This window comes from Cajanus cajan, chromosome 5 (genome assembly GCF_000230855.2).
Source record: "Cajanus cajan strain Asha chromosome 5, NIPB_CcT2T_4, whole genome shotgun sequence".
NCBI classification, from domain to species: domain Eukaryota; kingdom Viridiplantae; phylum Streptophyta; class Magnoliopsida; order Fabales; family Fabaceae; genus Cajanus; species Cajanus cajan.
Genome location: NC_138521.1, coordinates 16,315,136 through 16,334,642, shown reverse-complemented (window position 1 = coordinate 16,334,642; position 19,507 = coordinate 16,315,136). Strand labels below are relative to the sequence as shown.

General features: G+C 29.6%; 1 protein-coding gene across 3 annotated transcripts; it reads right to left on the bottom strand.

Annotated features, from left to right (window-relative positions):
* Positions 1 to 12,140: 12,140 nt before the first annotated feature.
* LOC109805968 (uncharacterized) lies at positions 12,141 to 18,551 on the bottom strand. Of its 3 annotated transcripts, none has more exons than XM_020368276.3 (10): positions 18,393 to 18,551; positions 17,993 to 18,081; positions 17,587 to 17,825; positions 16,539 to 16,656; positions 14,574 to 14,648; positions 14,368 to 14,491; positions 13,735 to 14,267; positions 13,495 to 13,631; positions 12,929 to 13,015; positions 12,141 to 12,538 (listed from the first exon to the last, which is right to left on the bottom strand). In XM_020368276.3, exons 2-10 carry the CDS (start codon positions 18,017 to 18,019, stop codon positions 12,418 to 12,420), a joined length of 1,461 nt encoding a protein of 486 aa, XP_020223865.2. In that variant the 5' UTR covers positions 18,020 to 18,081; positions 18,393 to 18,551; the 3' UTR covers positions 12,141 to 12,417. The 3 variants fall into 3 exon arrangements, with proteins under 3 accessions (XP_020223865.2, XP_020223867.2, XP_020223866.2); XM_020368278.3 differs by having other exon boundaries at positions 14,583 to 14,648; XM_020368277.3 differs by having other exon boundaries at positions 17,993 to 18,285; positions 18,393 to 18,549.
* Between the last annotated feature and the right edge of the window lie 956 nt (positions 18,552 to 19,507).

Here is a 19,507-nt window from a genome sequence, read left to right as displayed (position 1 = left end):
GAGTTAGGTTAGTACCATGTTGAGAAGAGTAAGTACTGATTTAGGAGGTTATAGTTTGGTATAACGAGATGAAAGGCAGGGACCAATGGTGGGATCTAAGGGGATGACAAGTAAATGAGTACTCAAATAGTCAAGGTTAATGCCTTTGCACTAGGGTATTCATAGGCCAAACTTGAATCTCTGATACTTGCTCAGCATTGTCAAGATAAGATTGGTATGGAATATATATTTCTCATGGGCAAGAATTGCCTAGGGCTAAAAGATGGTTGTTTTCTTGAGGGCATATATGTGTGTGTGTGATGTGTACCAATACTTTGTGAGATATATTAGCCCCCAACCACTTGCCAGTATTTTTTATGATGATTTAGCAATTATCAAAAACAAGTATGGATTCATATGTCTAGCAATGGTTTAAGGTTCAATCATAATAACTAGTATCCCTTTTGTATACTTTGTGAATTTTGTGTTTTATAGGTTTTCAAAAACTATTATAGTGTGTTTGGGTGAGGAATTTAAATGGAGTAATTCATTTATTTGAAGAATTTCAAATTCTTTGAGGTGAAATACCTAGTTTGGATGAAGAATTTCTAAGGAATTTGAAATTCAAGCATTTATAAAATTCTTTGAAATAGTAGAATTTCAAATTCTCCCAAAAGAGTAAGAATTTGAAATTTCTTATATTTTTTTTCTTCTTATTTCACTTATATATTTTCTCTTATCTCTTATCTCTTCATGTTTTTAATTATTGAATATTCAAAAATATATTTATAATTATTAAATATTATTTAATAATTTTTAAAATTATTAAATATTTAAAAATTAGCTAATATTTATTTTATAAAATTTAATTTTAAATTTTCAACATATAAATAATATTTTTAAAATCAATTTTATCATGGTGGAATCAGATTATCATATCCAACCTAATAATTTAAAATTTGAGAAATTTGAATTGATTTATCCAAACAAAATATTTTTAGAATGATAGAAATTGAAATCAAAGTAATTCAAATACCAAGAATTTAAAATTTCTTGAATTTGTAAAATTCTTCATCCAAATAGACTGTTAAGGAAATGAATGAGGCTTTATGAAACCTCATTCATTTTTTGTTTCTTTGTTATGTACTTGTGGCTTGGATAGATGGAACTTTTTTATGGGATGGGGAACCTGCATACAGACTATATAGCTCAATGGGGTGTTGGCAGTTTAATGAGGACACTTGATTCTCTACTTACTAGGGTTCGATCACCTTCTCTTTTGTGTCACTTATTCCTGAGGTTTGGCTCCCACCTTAGCAGGTGACATTTCCTTTGACTATGTCTACTATCACTCCCAACAATTATGTTAGAGCACCACCGCCCCCGTCAAATAATGATATGGTTGATGCTCAACGGCTTGATGCCCTAGACTTAGGCATTGGAGCGATTCTTGCTCTTTATCTTCAGTAACACCATCCTCCACTTCAAATACCTACATAATCAAATAGAGACAGTTCTTACCCTAAGCCTTATTATGATCATGGCACATGGTTAATGGATGACTTCACATTCCACCTAGTTCTAGTACCTCGGGCAACTTTGATGGTGTTGGGAAGATACCCAATGGGCATGCACTTGGGCATGATGAGGATGAAAAGATGGTAGATTTAAAGAACTCTCAGGTAGGTCTAATATAGTACTATGTTGCTTATATGTGTTTGTGTGTATAAGGAAGGATCCACTTACTCCAAGAGTACTCAATGGACATGCACTTAGGGATGAGGATGAAGAGATGATAAATTTAGAGGACTCTCAAGTAGGTCTAATATAGTACTATGTTGCTTATATGTGTGTGTGTGTGTGTGTGTGTGAGAGTGAGAGAGAGAGAGGAAGGATTCACTTACTCCAAAAGTATCCGATGGACATGCACATGGGGATGAGGATGAAGAGATGATAGATTCAGAAGACTCTCGGGTAGGTCTAATATAGTACTATGTTGCTCATTGTGACACCCTCTACCCCACACATGAATATACAATTATATAAAATAATAAGAGTAAATAGAAACCTTCATAATTAGAACAACATCTCAAATAACATAAGGATAAAAGGCTCACATTCACATCTTAAAACACTTTCATAATGAAGTAATTCAATTATCAAAATAACCTAAGTAAATAGACAACTTAATTATAACTAATGAACGAAATAACATATAAGTAATCTAATTTACAAAGTAATAAAAGACATCATATTCTATCCCCTGGTGTCACGTGTCCTAATTAGAGCACGCCTAATACAGAAGTCTAAGCTTCATCACTAACATCCTCCTGCTAATGATCACCTACAATACAATTTTAAACATACACAAACAAATAGGGGAGTGAGAAACATCTCACTCAAGTTCAGGTGCAAAAACAACTATCAGATAACACACACACAAAGAAATCACAACCAAGCCACACATACAAGCCATACATAAAACAGTAACACATGCACAATCACTTATCATGCAATGATGTCATGGACTCAACTCATAAATGCATGTATGTGGCACCAGTCACATGTCTCATCACATATCACGTGGTATGCATGTTGCCAAAGCAACATACCTAGAGTAATCTAGGAGTACATGCCGACTCAATTGTGCACTTTCAACTAGAAGGATGTACTGTTAGGGTCTTGTCAGGATAGCAAAGCTACGCAAAATACGTCCCATGCACACAAACGGGCAGAACTGGGCCTTCCAAACCGCGTTATCCCTAGGAATCCTCCGAGATGTTTCACCCAAGGGGCCTTCCCTAATGGTGTACTCCATATCATACCCCGTCACATAGATGCATATGATACATGTCACACATTCACATGTTCATTGACTCAACATTTCACTTGTCATATCTCATCATGTCACTTGTTCTCATATCACATTATCATACTCATAGTCACAAGGTCACATATAAAATATTTTCATCCTCATCATGCTCATAAAAATACACCACTTGCATCAATATCATAATAAGACAGTTCTCACACCATTAGCACCTTCAAACATAGCTTAAAACTTGTCTATTTTCGAAATTATCTATTCCTCATATGGTTTCCCACAAGAACGCATAAAGCACCCTAATTCATATCAAAACTTATCTATTTTTGAAATTAAACACATATTCACACTCTGCAAACATCAAGAAAAACAACAGAAAACTCAAAAACCAAAATAAAAAACATTCAAAATTTATCTATTTCTCATAGGGTTTCCCATAGGAATCCATAGAACACTCTAATTCATATCAAAACTTGTCTATTTTCAAAATTAATCGCATCATCACATTCAACAACCATCAAGGAATATAACAGAAAATTCAAACACGAAAATAGAAAACATTTGAAAAGTGTCTGTTTCTAAGAGCATGCATCAGGCAAGGGGCTGAGGCCAATTCCGCTACGTATCAAACATATTCATTATTGAAATTAAACACATATACACACTCAAAATCACACAAGGAACGCAACAAAACAATCAGAAAGCAAAACAAAAAACTTTTATAAAGTGTTTGTTCCTATAGGCATATATCAAGCAAGGGATTGAGGTCAATCCCGCTACCAAACATATCCATTATTGAAATTGAACACATATCCACACTCAGAATCACACAAGGAACACAACAGAATAATCAAAAATCAAAATAAAAAACTTTTATAAAGTGTCTATTCCTATACACACACCTTAGGCAAGGATTAGGAGTCAATCCGACTACCTAACAATTATTCTCACTCCCGAGTGAGGTTTCTCACTCTCCCTTACCTTGATGAGTAGACTAAGATACACGAGCAAAATCTGATCGGTTCTCTTCTTCAGGTTCCTCTTGTTCTTCAGAAGCATAAGAAGGAATGAAGTCAGGAGAGTGGTTATGTAAAAATGACTTAACTCCTAATAACTTCCTTAACCTTTTTCCTCATTTAATAAAATAATTAATAATAATAGAAATGAGCAAAAGACTACTACGTTCTCCCTTCCCTTAAAATAAACAAATATAATTAAAATACAACTCTTCTCTTTTAATCAAAGAATCATTAAATAAAATATATTTCATAAAATTACCTTCATAATACTAATCAAAATAATAATCATAAAATCATGTATCGTGCATAAAATATAATTTATATGATAGATTAAATAATAATCAAAACTTCAAAATAAATACATCAAATATTAAAATAATTTCTAAAATATTATTTATTACAAATTATGAAATCTGAGGTGTTACACTCATATATGTGTGTGTGTTGTGTGTGCCTGTGTGTATATAAACTAGAAAACACCTTGTGTTCTTTATTTCTTGCTTTGTCTACATTCCTTTAAGGCTTACATTACTACTTCACTATTTTTAAAATGTATTTTTATTGAAACTATTTAACTCTCCCTTCTAGTATCTTTCTTTTCTCCACAGAAGAATATAATCTTAGGATAGGGCTTCTCAAGTGTATAGATTAAGGAAGGGGTTCCCTAATTGCAAATTGAGCTACGGATTTTTATTAGGTGGTAATAGGAATGCTCATGATCTAGTTTTGATCCAACTAGATTAGTCTATAATTACAACTCTTACATATAGTGGAAGTCCTTTAATCAATGATTGATTAAGTGAACTAGTATAAATCTTTTGTTTGATTTTCTTCTACCTTATACTTTTGTCTCTTGATATATCTTATTTCTTGTTAATATTATTTCAATGCATTAACTGTTGAAAGATCTTTAAATTCATTTCATTGACTTAGCGAATTCCAAAAGATCAAGATAGATTTTAAAGAAACATTTTTCAAGAAAGAATTTTTCAAGATTCAAAATCAAGGGAGGAAACATGTTGCCGTTGTTGTTTTGTTTGTAGCCAACATTTCAACCCCTTCTTGGTGAGTCTATATTTTAACAAGTAGTTTAGTAGTGAATTCCTTTAATGTAAGGAGGGATTTGACATAACTTTTTTATTTAAAACTAAATCGGTTTAAATTATTTTGTTGCTTTTGACATTATCTACTCGCATTGTTTGTTTGTTTTTTTTTTTTAAATGTGTTTAACTATGGTTGAAGTTTTAAGAAAAAAGTCTTTAAACACACAATTCAACATTCATCCTTTTTCTTATGTGTTACTTGTGTATTTTAGAGACTTGATCTCATGACATCTCACATATTTATGACCACCTAAGTCATTTAGATTATTTGGCTTCTAGAATAAATAGTATTTTATATATAGCATTACTTCTACACAAATCAACTACAATTTTATTCTTAAGTATCCCAATTACGTGAAATTTATTTTTATTTAATGTTAAGTCTTTATTGTTTTAATTTATAAATTATAAAAATAACCAAGAAGTTATAATATTAAATTAATAATATAATATAAGTAATGTGTTAAAAAAGAATAAAGAGATAGGGAAAAAAAGAGATGGAAAAAAAAAAACGAGTGTATCTATATATTTGTTACATGAAAAAAAAATTAATTTTTTTTATAAACCACATGTTTTATTAAAAAAAAAGTTTCCTCCAATCAGAGAAACTATTGTAAGCATCAACTAAAATTTAACATGATGAAATTATTTATAAAATATATTTATTTTAATTATACACATGGATAAATTAAACAAATTTATATATAAATTATAATTTATATATATATATATATATATTAATTTACATTTTTTTATTTTACATACAAATTATTTATAATTATATAAATTTATTTTTTTCTGTATATTTCACGTATTTACATACACGTGTGCTTTATTAGTTTTCATATATTATAATTTACATATATTTTGAATATTTTTATTATTATTCTATCGGATGGTAAAATAGACCTGCACCCTATGACATCCGCAAAAGCACCGGCATGCAAGATAGGTTAATACTTGCTTACATGGGGACGGGTACGTGATAGGTATGAATCAGTAAAATTTAGTGGGTGTAGGTGTATACATAGATACTATGGTACCGCAGTTATATATATCCTAGCAAGAAAAAGGCACTCTGTGCCTGCATTGTATTAAAAGAAAAAAATGAGAAATTAATCATAAAAACGGTAGTAATTATTGAAAATAAACGAAAAAATAAAATGGTCCATGTAAAAATAAAGATCAAAAGTATATTGAAATTGGTATCCCTTATATATTTGTATAAATTCATTAATTTCAAGTTCTTAAATTTGATTAATAAATATTTTTTCTAATTTTTTAAAAATAAAAGGGTATAATGGTAAAAAAAGTGGAAACCAAGGTGGTTACCAAAAAGTGTATCCCCTTTATATATTAGTATAGATATATATATATATAATTACTTAATAATAATTTATTTATATATAAATATTTATTAATTGATATAATAATATTGTTATTATTTTATAATCAAGATACAAGTTGAAGTTGTTAGAATAACTTTTTTCTTAAATTTTGTAATAGCTCATCTTCAATTGAAATTAATAATATCAAAAAATTATGTTACTCATTGTTTGAAGAGTATAAAACTAAAGTTAAGAGAATAATATTTTTTCAACTTCACGAACAAATGTCAATGAGTCAAATTTGGATAATATAAATATTAAAAAAAATAGTAATTATGACTCATTTGTGAATAATACAATTAAAATATAGATAAAGTCTGAAATAGAAGGATATTTTTTCAATCTCAATTTCAATCGTAGTCTCAAAATATGCATTTAATGCATGAGGTAGATTTTTTAGTCATCATCGTTCTAGACTTCATGAATTTACTCTAAAGGCACTTATGTGTGCACAAAGTTTGTTGAAATACAAACAATAAGGTAATAAATAATTAAACTATGTTTACTTGATAAAAGTTATTTTATATTTTGTTGTTTGTTTTAATTATTATTTTAAATTATTCATTTATTTTCTTATCATGTAATTTATATTGGTATTACTGGACCAAAACAATATATGAACCTGAAAAATAAGCATTTGCAAAAATATGGAGAAGTTGATTTCGATGATAAGGTCAAATGTCTACATATTTATTTTTTAAATTTATACTATATAATTTAATCTATAATTTTAATCTAACTAACTTTTGTATAATTTTTTTACATGTCTTGGAGAATATTGTTAACACATGGTCATGATATTGAAAGTTTAGTTAAATTTTTATTATGTTGATTTTTTTAAAAGTTTATTTACAGGAACTGAGTGTTTTGTAATCTTTATTTATAAGAATTGTTATTTCAAATTTTTGTAATGTTAAAGACCTAACAGATTAATATTATGTTTACTTGTATTAAATGTTACCTTTTTATTGATTTGTTTATTTTATATATAAGTAAAATGTGGGTTGCGGGTGTGGTATAGATATACAAGTACCCAACGGGTATGGAAATGAAGATTAAAATTAATACCCATATAGGTATGAAGTTAAATACAAGTATTATTTTTAAACGTGAGTGTAGATACGTATACTGTAGAACCCTACCCATTGTCATCTCTATTATGCACACACATACATATATACATACAAATACATATATATATATATATATATTATAATTACATAAATAGGTCATGTGCCAATCCCTCCTCTATCACTTATGTCAAAATCAACTAATAATCAATTAAGGGATGAACTAAAGTTAGTAATTTAAAAGATTAGAAAACATAATTCACACAATTATCAGCGAAAAAAAAACCAAAATTACAATTTAGTTTAAATTTGTTATCACTACATTAATAATTCTATGATTTAAATACATCAAATTACAGTCAGTCAATAGATCTAATTCAGTTGATTAAACAACATTCTTGAATTGTTATAAAACTTTTAGTATCGAATTCAATTCTTATAGATAAAAAAATAAATAAATAAAAATTCTAGTTACAAAAAAGTTTGATTCATAATAACTGATTTTGTTTTAAGAATACACTAGTGTTCATGAATATAAAAAAATATATATAATTTAATAAATATTTAAGAACTATTTTAGTTGACATTATGTTAAAGGACAAATTGAATTAAATTTCTTTTTATATATTGATTTTGAAATGTTAAAAATATTTAATTATCAAATTTTGATCAATAGAGTTAATAAAAAAATTAGATAAAATTTGATAAATTATATATTAAGTAAAATATTTAATATAAGTTCTACTTAAAATCTTGAATTCCTTTGTCATAGTTTTGCACCAAAAAAGATAAAGGTAATAAGGGTGCAAGAAAATAAGTAATGGGAATTAAATTTTTACTACATATGATGGCATATCTAGGAGAATGATAGATGATTTTTCCTTAAACTTGTTTCAATACTCCTTGGACCTTCCTTGAGTGAATTTGAACATGAAAATATAAGAGAAACAGAGGTTGAGACACAGCAAATTCTGAAGTTGAAAGCACCTAAGCCAAAGGAGCAAAGAATTGCTCACAAAGGTGCTAATTCTTAAAAGTATTCTAGGAACTCTAGAATTTTCTAAGCTATTTTGGACTTTCAAGAGGAAAGAACTCAGCTAAAGCTAAATGATGCTATGTATAATAATATCAAAAGTGGATACAATGTGTGAAGAAAAGCCTAATTTATAGGCAAGGAAAGGTGGATTTTGGTGCCACTCACCAAGAATGAATATTGGCACAATGGTTTGAATTCAAATGAAATTTGAATTTCAAACCCTTTTGGCAGCCACTTGCACTCCCATATGAAGACCAAATCTCATTTAGAATGCACTTAGGGTTAATTTCATGTGTTTTGGGGCTGATCATGTACAACCAACTTTAAACTAGTACATGTGCTCCAAATGTATCTAAAATAACACTTAAATGTAATCTAACTTAGCTAACTTTGCCTTATTAAGCTTCTCCTTTCAAATCCTACTCTAATGGCCTAAATACAATGACCAAAATGTCTTAAACACTAGAAAATAATAAAAAGGAATAAAATAAGTCCTATATTGGGTACCAAAATACCCAAGGCCCATTAAGCCCAAAACATACCTAATAAGCTTAAGGCCCAAAAATCATAATTTATGTAGCCCAAAAATATAACACCAAAATGTATGAAACATATATGAATATAATTAGTATAATATCTACAAATAGTGTCTCTCATAGTGTGGCCCAAGTGAAGAATAACTTGGGCCATCAAGCCCATTGGACCCACTGAACTTTGATCTAGTCAAATCTTTATGTATCCTTCTAGTCATAGCTCTGGTAGTTGGACCCTTGGTCCATGCTATTCCATCAGCATATGTATTATGTATAACTCAAATTTAAATATGTTTCGAGTTTTTATATATGAATTTTGATTTTAATTCAATAATTTTTTTTTTACTTTTCTAAAATTTGAAATTGATATTTTTAATTAGATATAAAAGCATAACTATCTTCCCTATCTAGATCATACTTTTTATCTTTTTTAAAATGCATTAAATGTTCAAAGAAAATAATATGGTCCTATTCAACTTGAATAGAATCATCTTTAACAAAAAAATCCACATAGCATTTATCAAAATAAATTATTCAATTTTTATTTTGTAATGCTCAATACTAATTTTAATTTGAAATAATCACTTAATTCTTTCTATTTAGTAGAAACTTTTATTATCTCTAATTATTTTTTTAAAATTTCTTTAACATATTTAAATAGTTGTCTTTGTAATTTGTAAAATTCACATATTCTCATTTTCCTTACCAAGATATTTGGAGAAAAGAGAGAAAAATGTTAAACATGAAAAAGAATGAACTCGATTTCAAAAAAAAGGTAAAATTAATATAATTTTTCTATTGAGCCAATTAAAGATGAGAATAGATCAAACCTTAAACAGGAACCTATGGTCTGATTTCTTTAAAGTTTGACCTAACCTAACCTATTTAATAAAAGATCCGATTTAGAATTTAAAAAAACCTATTTATTTAAAAAGACTGGACTTAAGTTTATAAAAAAATTAATATATATATATATATATATATATATATATATTATCAATATTTTTTATCACTCTACTTAAATATTTTACGTACCTTATTCATAAAAAATCAAGAAATCACAAATTGAATTAAACCACTCCACTTCATAGTCATTCGTTGACTAAGTGTCTCTATCTTTTATTTGTGAATGGTGACTTCAGCTTCAATCCTTCATTTATTTTGTGACTTTGCAACTCACCTTAAATCCTTCATCGACATCATCTTCCATTTTCAACCTTTATATTTGATAATCATCACTCAATTCATACAAAAACAATCAACTACAAGTTTCCAACTTTGCATTCTTTTTCTCATAAGTAACTTTGTCCATCTTTTTCTTTTTGTATATTTTCTATAATTAGATAATTCTCATTAATATAATTTTATTATTAGTTTAAAAAGTTTGGATTGAGAAATATTGAATTCTTTTATATATTAAAGACTTGAATTCATGTTTATAATTATAATTATATTATTTTTTAATGTCAAGGAATGACTTTACTATTTGAGAATGAAGGGGTTCTATCATCTTTCCAACTATCAATGAGCTAAATGCACATCAATCAATACCAACAAATTAAAGTTAGATGGAAAACAATGCACAACAAAATGAAAAAGATTGAGAAAGTAGTATTGTTGCGATTAAGAAAAAAAGAAAAAAAATAATAGTTATTTTATAATAATTTTGATAAAGTTAAAATTAGTAAAAGAAGTAAAAAAAAAATTACAAATACTATAAAAATAAATTTACAACTGAGTGGCATAGGAACTAGCACTAGCCATCTAAAACGACATACTGAAAATTGCTTAAAAGAAAGATACACATGACTACAAAAATGAAGCAATCTATCATTCCATTTCAGTCATCTAATCATCATAATTCATTTATAAGTTTGTACATAAGCGTATGTTAGTGTACAATATGAGTTATCTCTTTAAAAAAAATATCATATACTCCCTCTTTGTGACATTGTATATGTATTTGATACTCTTGAGATCACTTCATGTACAATAAATATTTTTTAGTTTTAATTATTACCATAACTATTTTAATTTGTTAAATGAGTAGATTACTTATAATATACTAAATTAGATATAAAAAAAATATTTAAAATATTTTTTTATACACTTGCCTTTTTTTATTATATATTAAGATTACAATATATACGTGAGTATATACCAACATACATCATTACACATGAATTATTTATAACTAATTCAATTTTTTCCTTTGAGACTATATATATTCCACAATTTAAATTTTAATAATATTAAATAAATTATATTTTATTATGCAAACTAAAAAATAATTTATAATAACTTTAAAAATAAATTTATATTTTTTAAAAATTAGATTTATTAGTCCATTTAACATTATTAATGTAAATTAGACTTTTAAATAGGCTAATAATTTATACTAGACTTTAAAAAGATGAAGTCAGACCTATAAAAAAATTTATGATAGATAAATTAAACTTAAACTTTAATTTTGTAAGACACAGACTCAACCTATATATTCAAAAAGTTAATCTAACATATTCCCACCCCTATAACCAACCCGATCAAAGAGAATTATATAAAAAAAATGATAATTATAATTCAATCAAATTTAATTTGTAAAATTTTAAATAAAATGTAAAAATATTGAACTTTACATAGATAAAGAATACTAACAAAGAAAAAGTATGTTTGACTAACATAACTCACTCACTATTGACATTTTCTGCTAAAAAACAATACTAACAAATGGAATCAATTTTAGTTATTAGATATCAAAATTAACATTATTAAAAAGAGAAAAAAAAATCGTGATTAAAAAAACCTCCCCATAAGTGTAATTAAAGAATGTTTGTCTTCTATTCTTATAAACTTTTTCTAATTTTAAAATCAATAAGTCAACTTATTCGATATAGAAACTATACAAAACTAATTCTTGAATTTTTCAAATAAAAAATCCAAAACATCTTTAAATTATTTAATTTTCAACTTTTAAAATTCTATACAGTTCATATTTTCGTACATTCTCTCATCTTACCATATACTCACATTTTTCACAAATTAGTTCTTAAACTTTGATCTATATAATAATTTTTAAAATCTATAAAACAAAATGGATCATGTTTGGCTATACCATCATTCAGTACTACAAACTACGTTGTTCAGAAGTTGTGCAACAGAATATTAGAAGAATTATCACGATGAACAAATATATCTAATTTTCCAATCTTCCATTGGGTATTATAATGACAGCCAATCAATGTGCAAAAGCTGAAATCATACAATACAATGCAACCCCTATCCCTGCCCTTACCTTGGCTAAAAATGGAAACTGGCCACAACGGTATATCTTTTCCAAGTACTTGAATTAAATAAAACAAGCTAAATGTGAGGCAAATATTTTTCTATCTTCATCGATGAATTGAATAATCTAATTCCATGACCAAAACAGTGACATCTTACGGAAGCAAAACGACTTACTAACAACTACTCGCCAAACTTCCGTTTCTTTAACTTGGCCATTCGTCTTCTCCTCTCTCTTTCCTTTTCCTCTTCCTCCTCGATTAACCTAAGTTGCTCCTCGTCCTCCTTTCTAGCAATTTGGGCACTGCATGTATATTATACAAAATCATCGACAGCGCAAAAAAACTACTTATTATGAAGAAACATCATTCTGAAATCATATGATTAAATGACAACAGTTGGATTCGCAACACAATCATGTAGTAATCGGAGAAGCGAAAGGAAAGCAAGTTATTTGAATGCATGCAACTAGTGACAGAAAAAGTAAAGGGTAAGAAGATAAGGCCAGGCGTTTCTTGAAACTTGTAAGGACAACTTTTAAGCGCAAAATGAGGACAAGAAAGACTTTGCATTAGCTCGAGTTCAACTTGATCAACAAGACTGAATAAAATACTAAATAGCTCGAGTTCAACTTAATCAACAAGACTGAATAAAATATTAAATGATGTTTAATTTTAAAATGTAAAAAACAAACCTCCTCCTTTCTTCCCTCATGATTTCATCAAAGCCTGCCTCCATATCGTCGTCGTCTTCATCGTCAACAAAATTCCTGGGATTGTAGCTGCAAATGGTCCAACAAATAATTATTGAAAGTTCTAAAAGTCATAAATGGATGAAATCAAGACACAACAGTGCTTATTGAAATACAATTTGACTGGAAATTTGTCCCTCCCCTAGACCTAACCACCCTTCCCCCTTCTTTTGTATCACAAGACAAATCAAGACACAGGCATTGCAAAAATCATACTGAATTTAAACATGCATTTCATAGTTTGAGGATAAATTACAATATCATCCATTTAAATTTTTTTTTAATAAGAATTCCCTCCTCCTTTCTCTTCCCCATCATTGAAGAATCAAGGTGAAAATTAAGCACATATCTGAAGTCTGAGATAAAGGAAATTTATTTGTCCAGTTGCAGGAATGAATATTTCAAGTTTCAAATATTTTATTTCTCACTCCCCAAAATAAAAAATAAAATAATAAAAAAAACATTGTATTAAATTCAATGTCATCTACATATCAGTTAAAAATACTCACTTAAACATCGATCTGATCATGTTACTGATATCCATTTCATCCTCCTCATCATCAAACGGTCGTCTTGCAACCTTTGGCTTGGGACGATGATTTTGCGAAGCAGTACGCATTGAGTTTTGTTTTAGTGGCTTATTTATCTGTAAAACAAGTGAGCAATTTAAAGTTATATGATGAACAATCTGAAGGTCAAAATCCATAAGGGATCCGTGTGCAAGTGAGCATAACTATGCAGTGCCACACCTGTTGTTTTGGTGTCATTTTAGGTCTATTTATCTCTCGTATGTCTTTTCTTTGTTCCACACTCTGCCTTGGAATTCTTTGTTCCACACTCTGCTTTGGAATTCTTTGTTCCGTACTCTGCTTTGGAATTCTTTGTTCCATACTCTGCTTTGGAATTCTTTGCTCCATACTCTGCTTTGGAATGGACGGATGAGTCTTCGAAGGGAGTGATTTCTGCATACTGTTTACATGGTTTTTTATACCAGGTGTTGAAGACTTATTCCCTGAGGTAGCAACAGAAACCTTCGGAGGCAAGCCTTTTGGCCCAACTGGCCGGCCTGGTCCATTGCCATTGATGTTACCAAGCTGTTTTCTAGAATCCGATGATGCCATACTAGGTTTACCGGTTGAACTTGTTGTATAACTGGATCCTGATTTAGGAGGCAAACGGCCAGCTGCAGTACCTAGTTTCCGTTCCTCATGACTGGCATGAACATGCTTGCCATTGCTCAAAGGCAGTTTACTCCTTGCTGGAACTTGAGCTGGTCGTCCCTCTTCAACATCAGCAAAAATCCTGTATAAGTTCCCTTAATTACAATAACATGTTTTAATCCAACATTCAACACCATATGAACACAGCCAAGAGCAATATACCAGAATTCCGTATAGGCATATTCTGAGGTGGACGGGCTTTTGAAGGTGCTGGAAGCTCTGCATCATCGGATAAAAGAAATGAGTAATCTCTTGTATTCTTGAGTTTCTGAGCTTTAACTTTCATCTGTATAAAAATGAAAAAAAACATTTAAAGAGGTTAAGCTACAAAAGTTACATGAAAAACATAACACAGATAGCCACAAGACCTCTCTGACTTTGGGTGGCAGGTTATGAGATGAAAACTTTGATCCTCCACTAGGTACTTTATCCGGGTTCTTCTTCTGCAGACAATATCATTTATGAGAAAGCAGCATTCATTAAAATACTCCAGGGAGAAAAATACATTAAAAAGCACCTAACTGCTGCATATTCTCAGTACTTAAGCGAAAGTTACCGTAATGTTAAGAAGTATACAATTAGGGTAGAAGGAAAAGAGAACACAGCTAACAATAATAACACTAACTGTATTATTGATTGGTCATAATGTGTGTTGCAATACCCTAACCAAATACTCCTATTTATACTAATAATTAGCTCATGTACTAGTATAATGGTACGAGCCATCTACTTAAAATAAGACTAACAGCTAATTAAATCAAGGAGAAAAAAATCGATATAATAAAATGAGGAAACAACTCCCAAGTTTCTCCAATTAGATGACTAATAGATTCCACAAGAAGTTCTGAAAATTTTATAAGATAATCTAAATATATCCCAATACTCCCCCCTAAGATAAAGCTTGCTAAGCTTTAGGATTTAGAGGTAAAATTACAAGTATTAAACCCTAAGACATAAGACAAACAGCATAAGTCATTTAAACAAGAAGCACAAAGAATAAAAGACAAACTTGGCTAAACCAACCAAACATAGAGAATTAATGCTAGACCATTTAATGTCCAAGAAGAAAAGAACTTGGCACACCGCTGCTCCAAGTGTAACACTCCACTCTGATATCATTTGGCACACTTTGGAGCATTTGGTGGAGTGTAATTGACAAGTCCAAAGGGTTCACTAGAGCACATCTTTATGCCATCTTAAGTTTTTGGCCTTGTGATGTGTTCTTTGTCATATCATTTGGTATCAAAGTGCGAGTTCTAATCCCAAGTTTGACATGTTTCCAATTGCCTAAGGTTTGAGAGTGAACCTTCCCTAAAGAGGTAGGAAACTATATGCCCAAAGGGTCATGAGGGTACAAGTTTGCTCTATGGATCAGGTTCAACCCAGTGGCCCATGTCCAATGGCTTAAATATGGAAGGGCAACATATGATGCAGAATGATATATGTGAGTCGCACCTATACTGACAACTTAAGCTTTTGGCATGGCAATAAGTGCTTTTGGTCATATCAGCAACTCATATTTCTTACAATATCTATTGCATTCATTTTGGAATAAAATTATAGATTTATGGTTAGGGTAGAAGAAAAGGAGCAAAAGTTGGATGACAATAATTAAACTGAATATATTATTATTGATAGATCGTAATATGCTACAATACCCTGACCTACTTAAAATAATAATTAGGTCAAGTAGTGATTCCACTAGTACCAGTCAAAGCTCTGTTTCAACCTTTCATAGCAAGGCCAGTCTCATCCAATTTTGAGTACTTTGTGTTTTGATCATCTAGTATGCAATGCATGTATTAGAAATTATTTGCTGTTTGGTGTAGTGGTCACTCTGATCTGCTAAACTACTATAGCCTTTTTTGGGGAGGCTCCATGCTGTTTTCCAGAATTTATTTTAGTCACCCAATACATGAATCACTGCCATGGGAGCTTCCCAAGGCACGATAAGGAGAAAAGCACTAGGATATTGAAGTAAAAATTTACTACATTAATAAATCCACCACATCAAACACCAAACCTTATTTAGGTATTCCTCTACTCAAAAGAGAGCAGGCAAAACAGGAAAAGGAATCATATATTTAAACAATAAACAGGTCAAATTTCTTTTGCAACTTTTATTATTTTTGTATAGCCTTTATTTTAATTTCTTCTCACAATGCTAAGTGGGAAATAAGGTACCAATCACTCCAAGACCCCAAATAGTCAGTTTAAAATCACTTCATAAAAGAAAGGAATTGCAATAGCACTAAATGAAGATCCATAATATGATACAAAACTTCATACGAAAGTTAAAATGGTGCACCAAAACAGAGATTCAGAATACATACAACGTGATGTGGGTTAGAAACCCTGGGTGCCAAATGTTTGTTCTCTATGAATGACTTGCTCTCCTGGATTACTCTCTGTGCAATAACTGGTTGAGATGGACCAAAAAAGGAACCATAACTGCAATAGATGATGGAGACAATATTTTCACTATTCCCATTAGCAAATTTCAAATTATCAATGCAGCATGCCAAGCAAACTCAAAATACATCAATGAAGAGCACAAAGCATGTAAACAATCATCCACACAAGCCAATAGGAAAAAACAACAAAACCTTGAGCCCAAAATCAAAAATTGCACAAACAAAATAACGGATATCTTAAAAACCAAACAGAAATATTAAATTTAGTGCTATTAAACAAAGAAATGGTTACACACAAGCAATATAAAAAGTAGGATGCTCAATTAAAAGAACAAACTAATGCATTGTGTGTAATCAACAGAACTTCTTACTTTCTATAAGGTAATGAAAACATCTATCCAGATGTAGGGAAAATCCAAAAAAATGGCTAAGCAGCACCTAGCATCCTAACAGACAAACAAACTTCCAGATGGGTATACAAATAAAAATTAAAATTCATCAAATCAAATAAGACAATGAGATTATATCCCCTTCAAACAATCAGTTTCATAAACTTTATCAGATCAATGCTGTCATGCCCCAAAGGGCAATGTTAAACAAGACTCTCTATCAGATCATAACAGACAAAAACAAACTTCCAGATGGGTATACAAAAAAAAATTAGAATTCATCAAATCAAATAAGACAATGCGATTATATCCCCTTCAAACAATCGGTTTCATAAACTTTATCAGATCAATGCTGTCATGCCCCAAAGGGCAATGTTAAACAAAACTCTCTATCAGATCAATGCTGTCATGCCCCAAAGGGCAATGTTAAAGAGAGAAGGTGCAATTGAACTTACTAAAAGAAAATAAATTTGGATTCTTGAACCAAAGCCCCAATCAAAATAGGATATTATAGCTCGAGACTTCCTGAAAGCACTCATGTAAAAACTGGTTGGTGAAAAGATGGTTGCAAGACTCACTTATCATAAGGAAGCTTATTCTTCCTTCTGTCGGTTGAATCCAGGCGTGAAGTACTACTACCACTACTCTCCTTCTTCAGCTTCTTTCTAAAAGATTCTTTCAACTTCTGCCTCATCTCAAGATACTCCTGTTCTTCCTTTGAAGGCTTCCTAGGCTCCTCTTCCTCTTCTTCGTACTCTTCCTCACCCTCCTCTTCATACTGTTCTTGTCCCTCATCCTCGTAATAATCCTCATAATCCTGTGGTTCCATTAAATAGGAATTATCACGAGGCAAAACGCGGCATAAAACTCAAAAGAACAAATGGATAAAACACAAGAGAACAAACGAAATGGCAATAAAAATAGAACAAAGAACCGTAAAATGGGAAACATTCACTTAAACCCTAAAAAGTCAATAATGCTTACATCTCGTTCATCGTCATAGCCCCGCATTGTGGTTTCAACAACAATTACAGAATCACAAATTGCAACAAGAACTTGTTTGAATGATCGTTCTGTTGGTGCCAATCACACAAAGAACGCGAATTAAATGAGGAACAAGAAAAACACGCAATAAGAAAGAATGTCACAAATTTTTTAAATATATTGCTCCTCGGCAAAACTAAAATTAGGGTTACGAAAAAGAGTAATTCGCCGAAAAGGAAAAATAAAACCAAAAACTAAAAGAATTCGATTATCGATCGTTCCCGAATTCCCAACTGCATACAAAATTGAAGAATTGAAGGGGTCATGCGGCGAGAGAATCCCAAAATGAAATCGGAGAAGGGAAATTGCGAAAAAGGAACGAGAAAGAGAGAGAACTTACAATGAATGATTGATGCACAGCGCAAATTGTCGATTGAGAAACCGAAATGAAAAGAAAGGGATTGGGAACTGCAAGAGTAGCTCCTTTTATTGTGCTCGTCGGGTGCAGAATTTTATTTATTTATTTTTTGGTGATGAGATTAGATTGTAAAAATTTGCATACAGTGACCCAATTTATAGTATTTATTATTTCCGACACCTTCCTGCGATGGTTCTAGAATCATACTCATCATTAGTATACCCACCCGACCCAGATCCATTACATTTTTTTTTTATTTAGTTTAAAGAATAATATATTATGTATTACATATTACATTAACATAAAAATATGCTTAAATGTCAAATAAAATCAAAATATATTCATATAAAATATAAGTAAATAAAATAAAAACAAATATATCATAAATTTTTTAACATAAATATAAGTAAATTTCTATTTTTTAAAAAAAAATTAATCTAATTTCATCAATGTGTTATTATTTTGTTTTAATATTATGTTAATTTTTAATAATTAATATTTTTAATGTGAGTTTTGTAATTATTTTTACTTTAAAACATAATAATTTAAAATTTATGTAATTAATATTTTATGTTTTCGTTTTTTTTAAAATTAATATTATTGTATCATATAACTAATATAATATATACTAATATATAAAGGGAATACCATTTTCAATAACTACCTTGGTCTCCACTTTTTTTTATCATTATACCCTTTTGTTTTAAAAAAATGAAGAAAAAAAATATTTTTTAATCAAATTTAAGAACTTAAAATTAATGGAACACCAATTAGATTTATATACTTTAATTATTTTATTTTTATTTTATTTTTAATAGAAGCACGAAGTGCATCGACTCCACTAATTATAATTATAATTATAAAATATGCATATGAAAACTTATTAGAGGAAAAAAATATTGTAGAAGTTGTTTCATTTATATATATATATAAGGAAGGATCTATTTATTCTAAGAGCAAATCTATCTAAACTTATTTCGTTCATTAACTCATGTTCTACATCAAATTTCAACGGTTGAAATTTATAAAATATTTGAAATAATTTGATATTTCATTTCATTAATTAAGTCAACGTATAAAATAATTTTATGATTATC

Coding starts and splice junctions, on each gene's coding strand:
- LOC109805968 (XM_020368276.3), bottom strand. CDS start 18,019: ATGCGGGGCTATGACGATGAACGAGAT. Junction 14,649..16,538: donor TTTCTAACCCACATCACGTT/GTATGTATTCTG, acceptor TATTGTCTGCAG/AAGAAGAACCCGGATAAAGT. Junction 14,268..14,367: donor TATGCCTATACGGAATTCTG/GTATATTGCTCT, acceptor CTGATGTTGAAG/AGGGACGACCAGCTCAAGTT.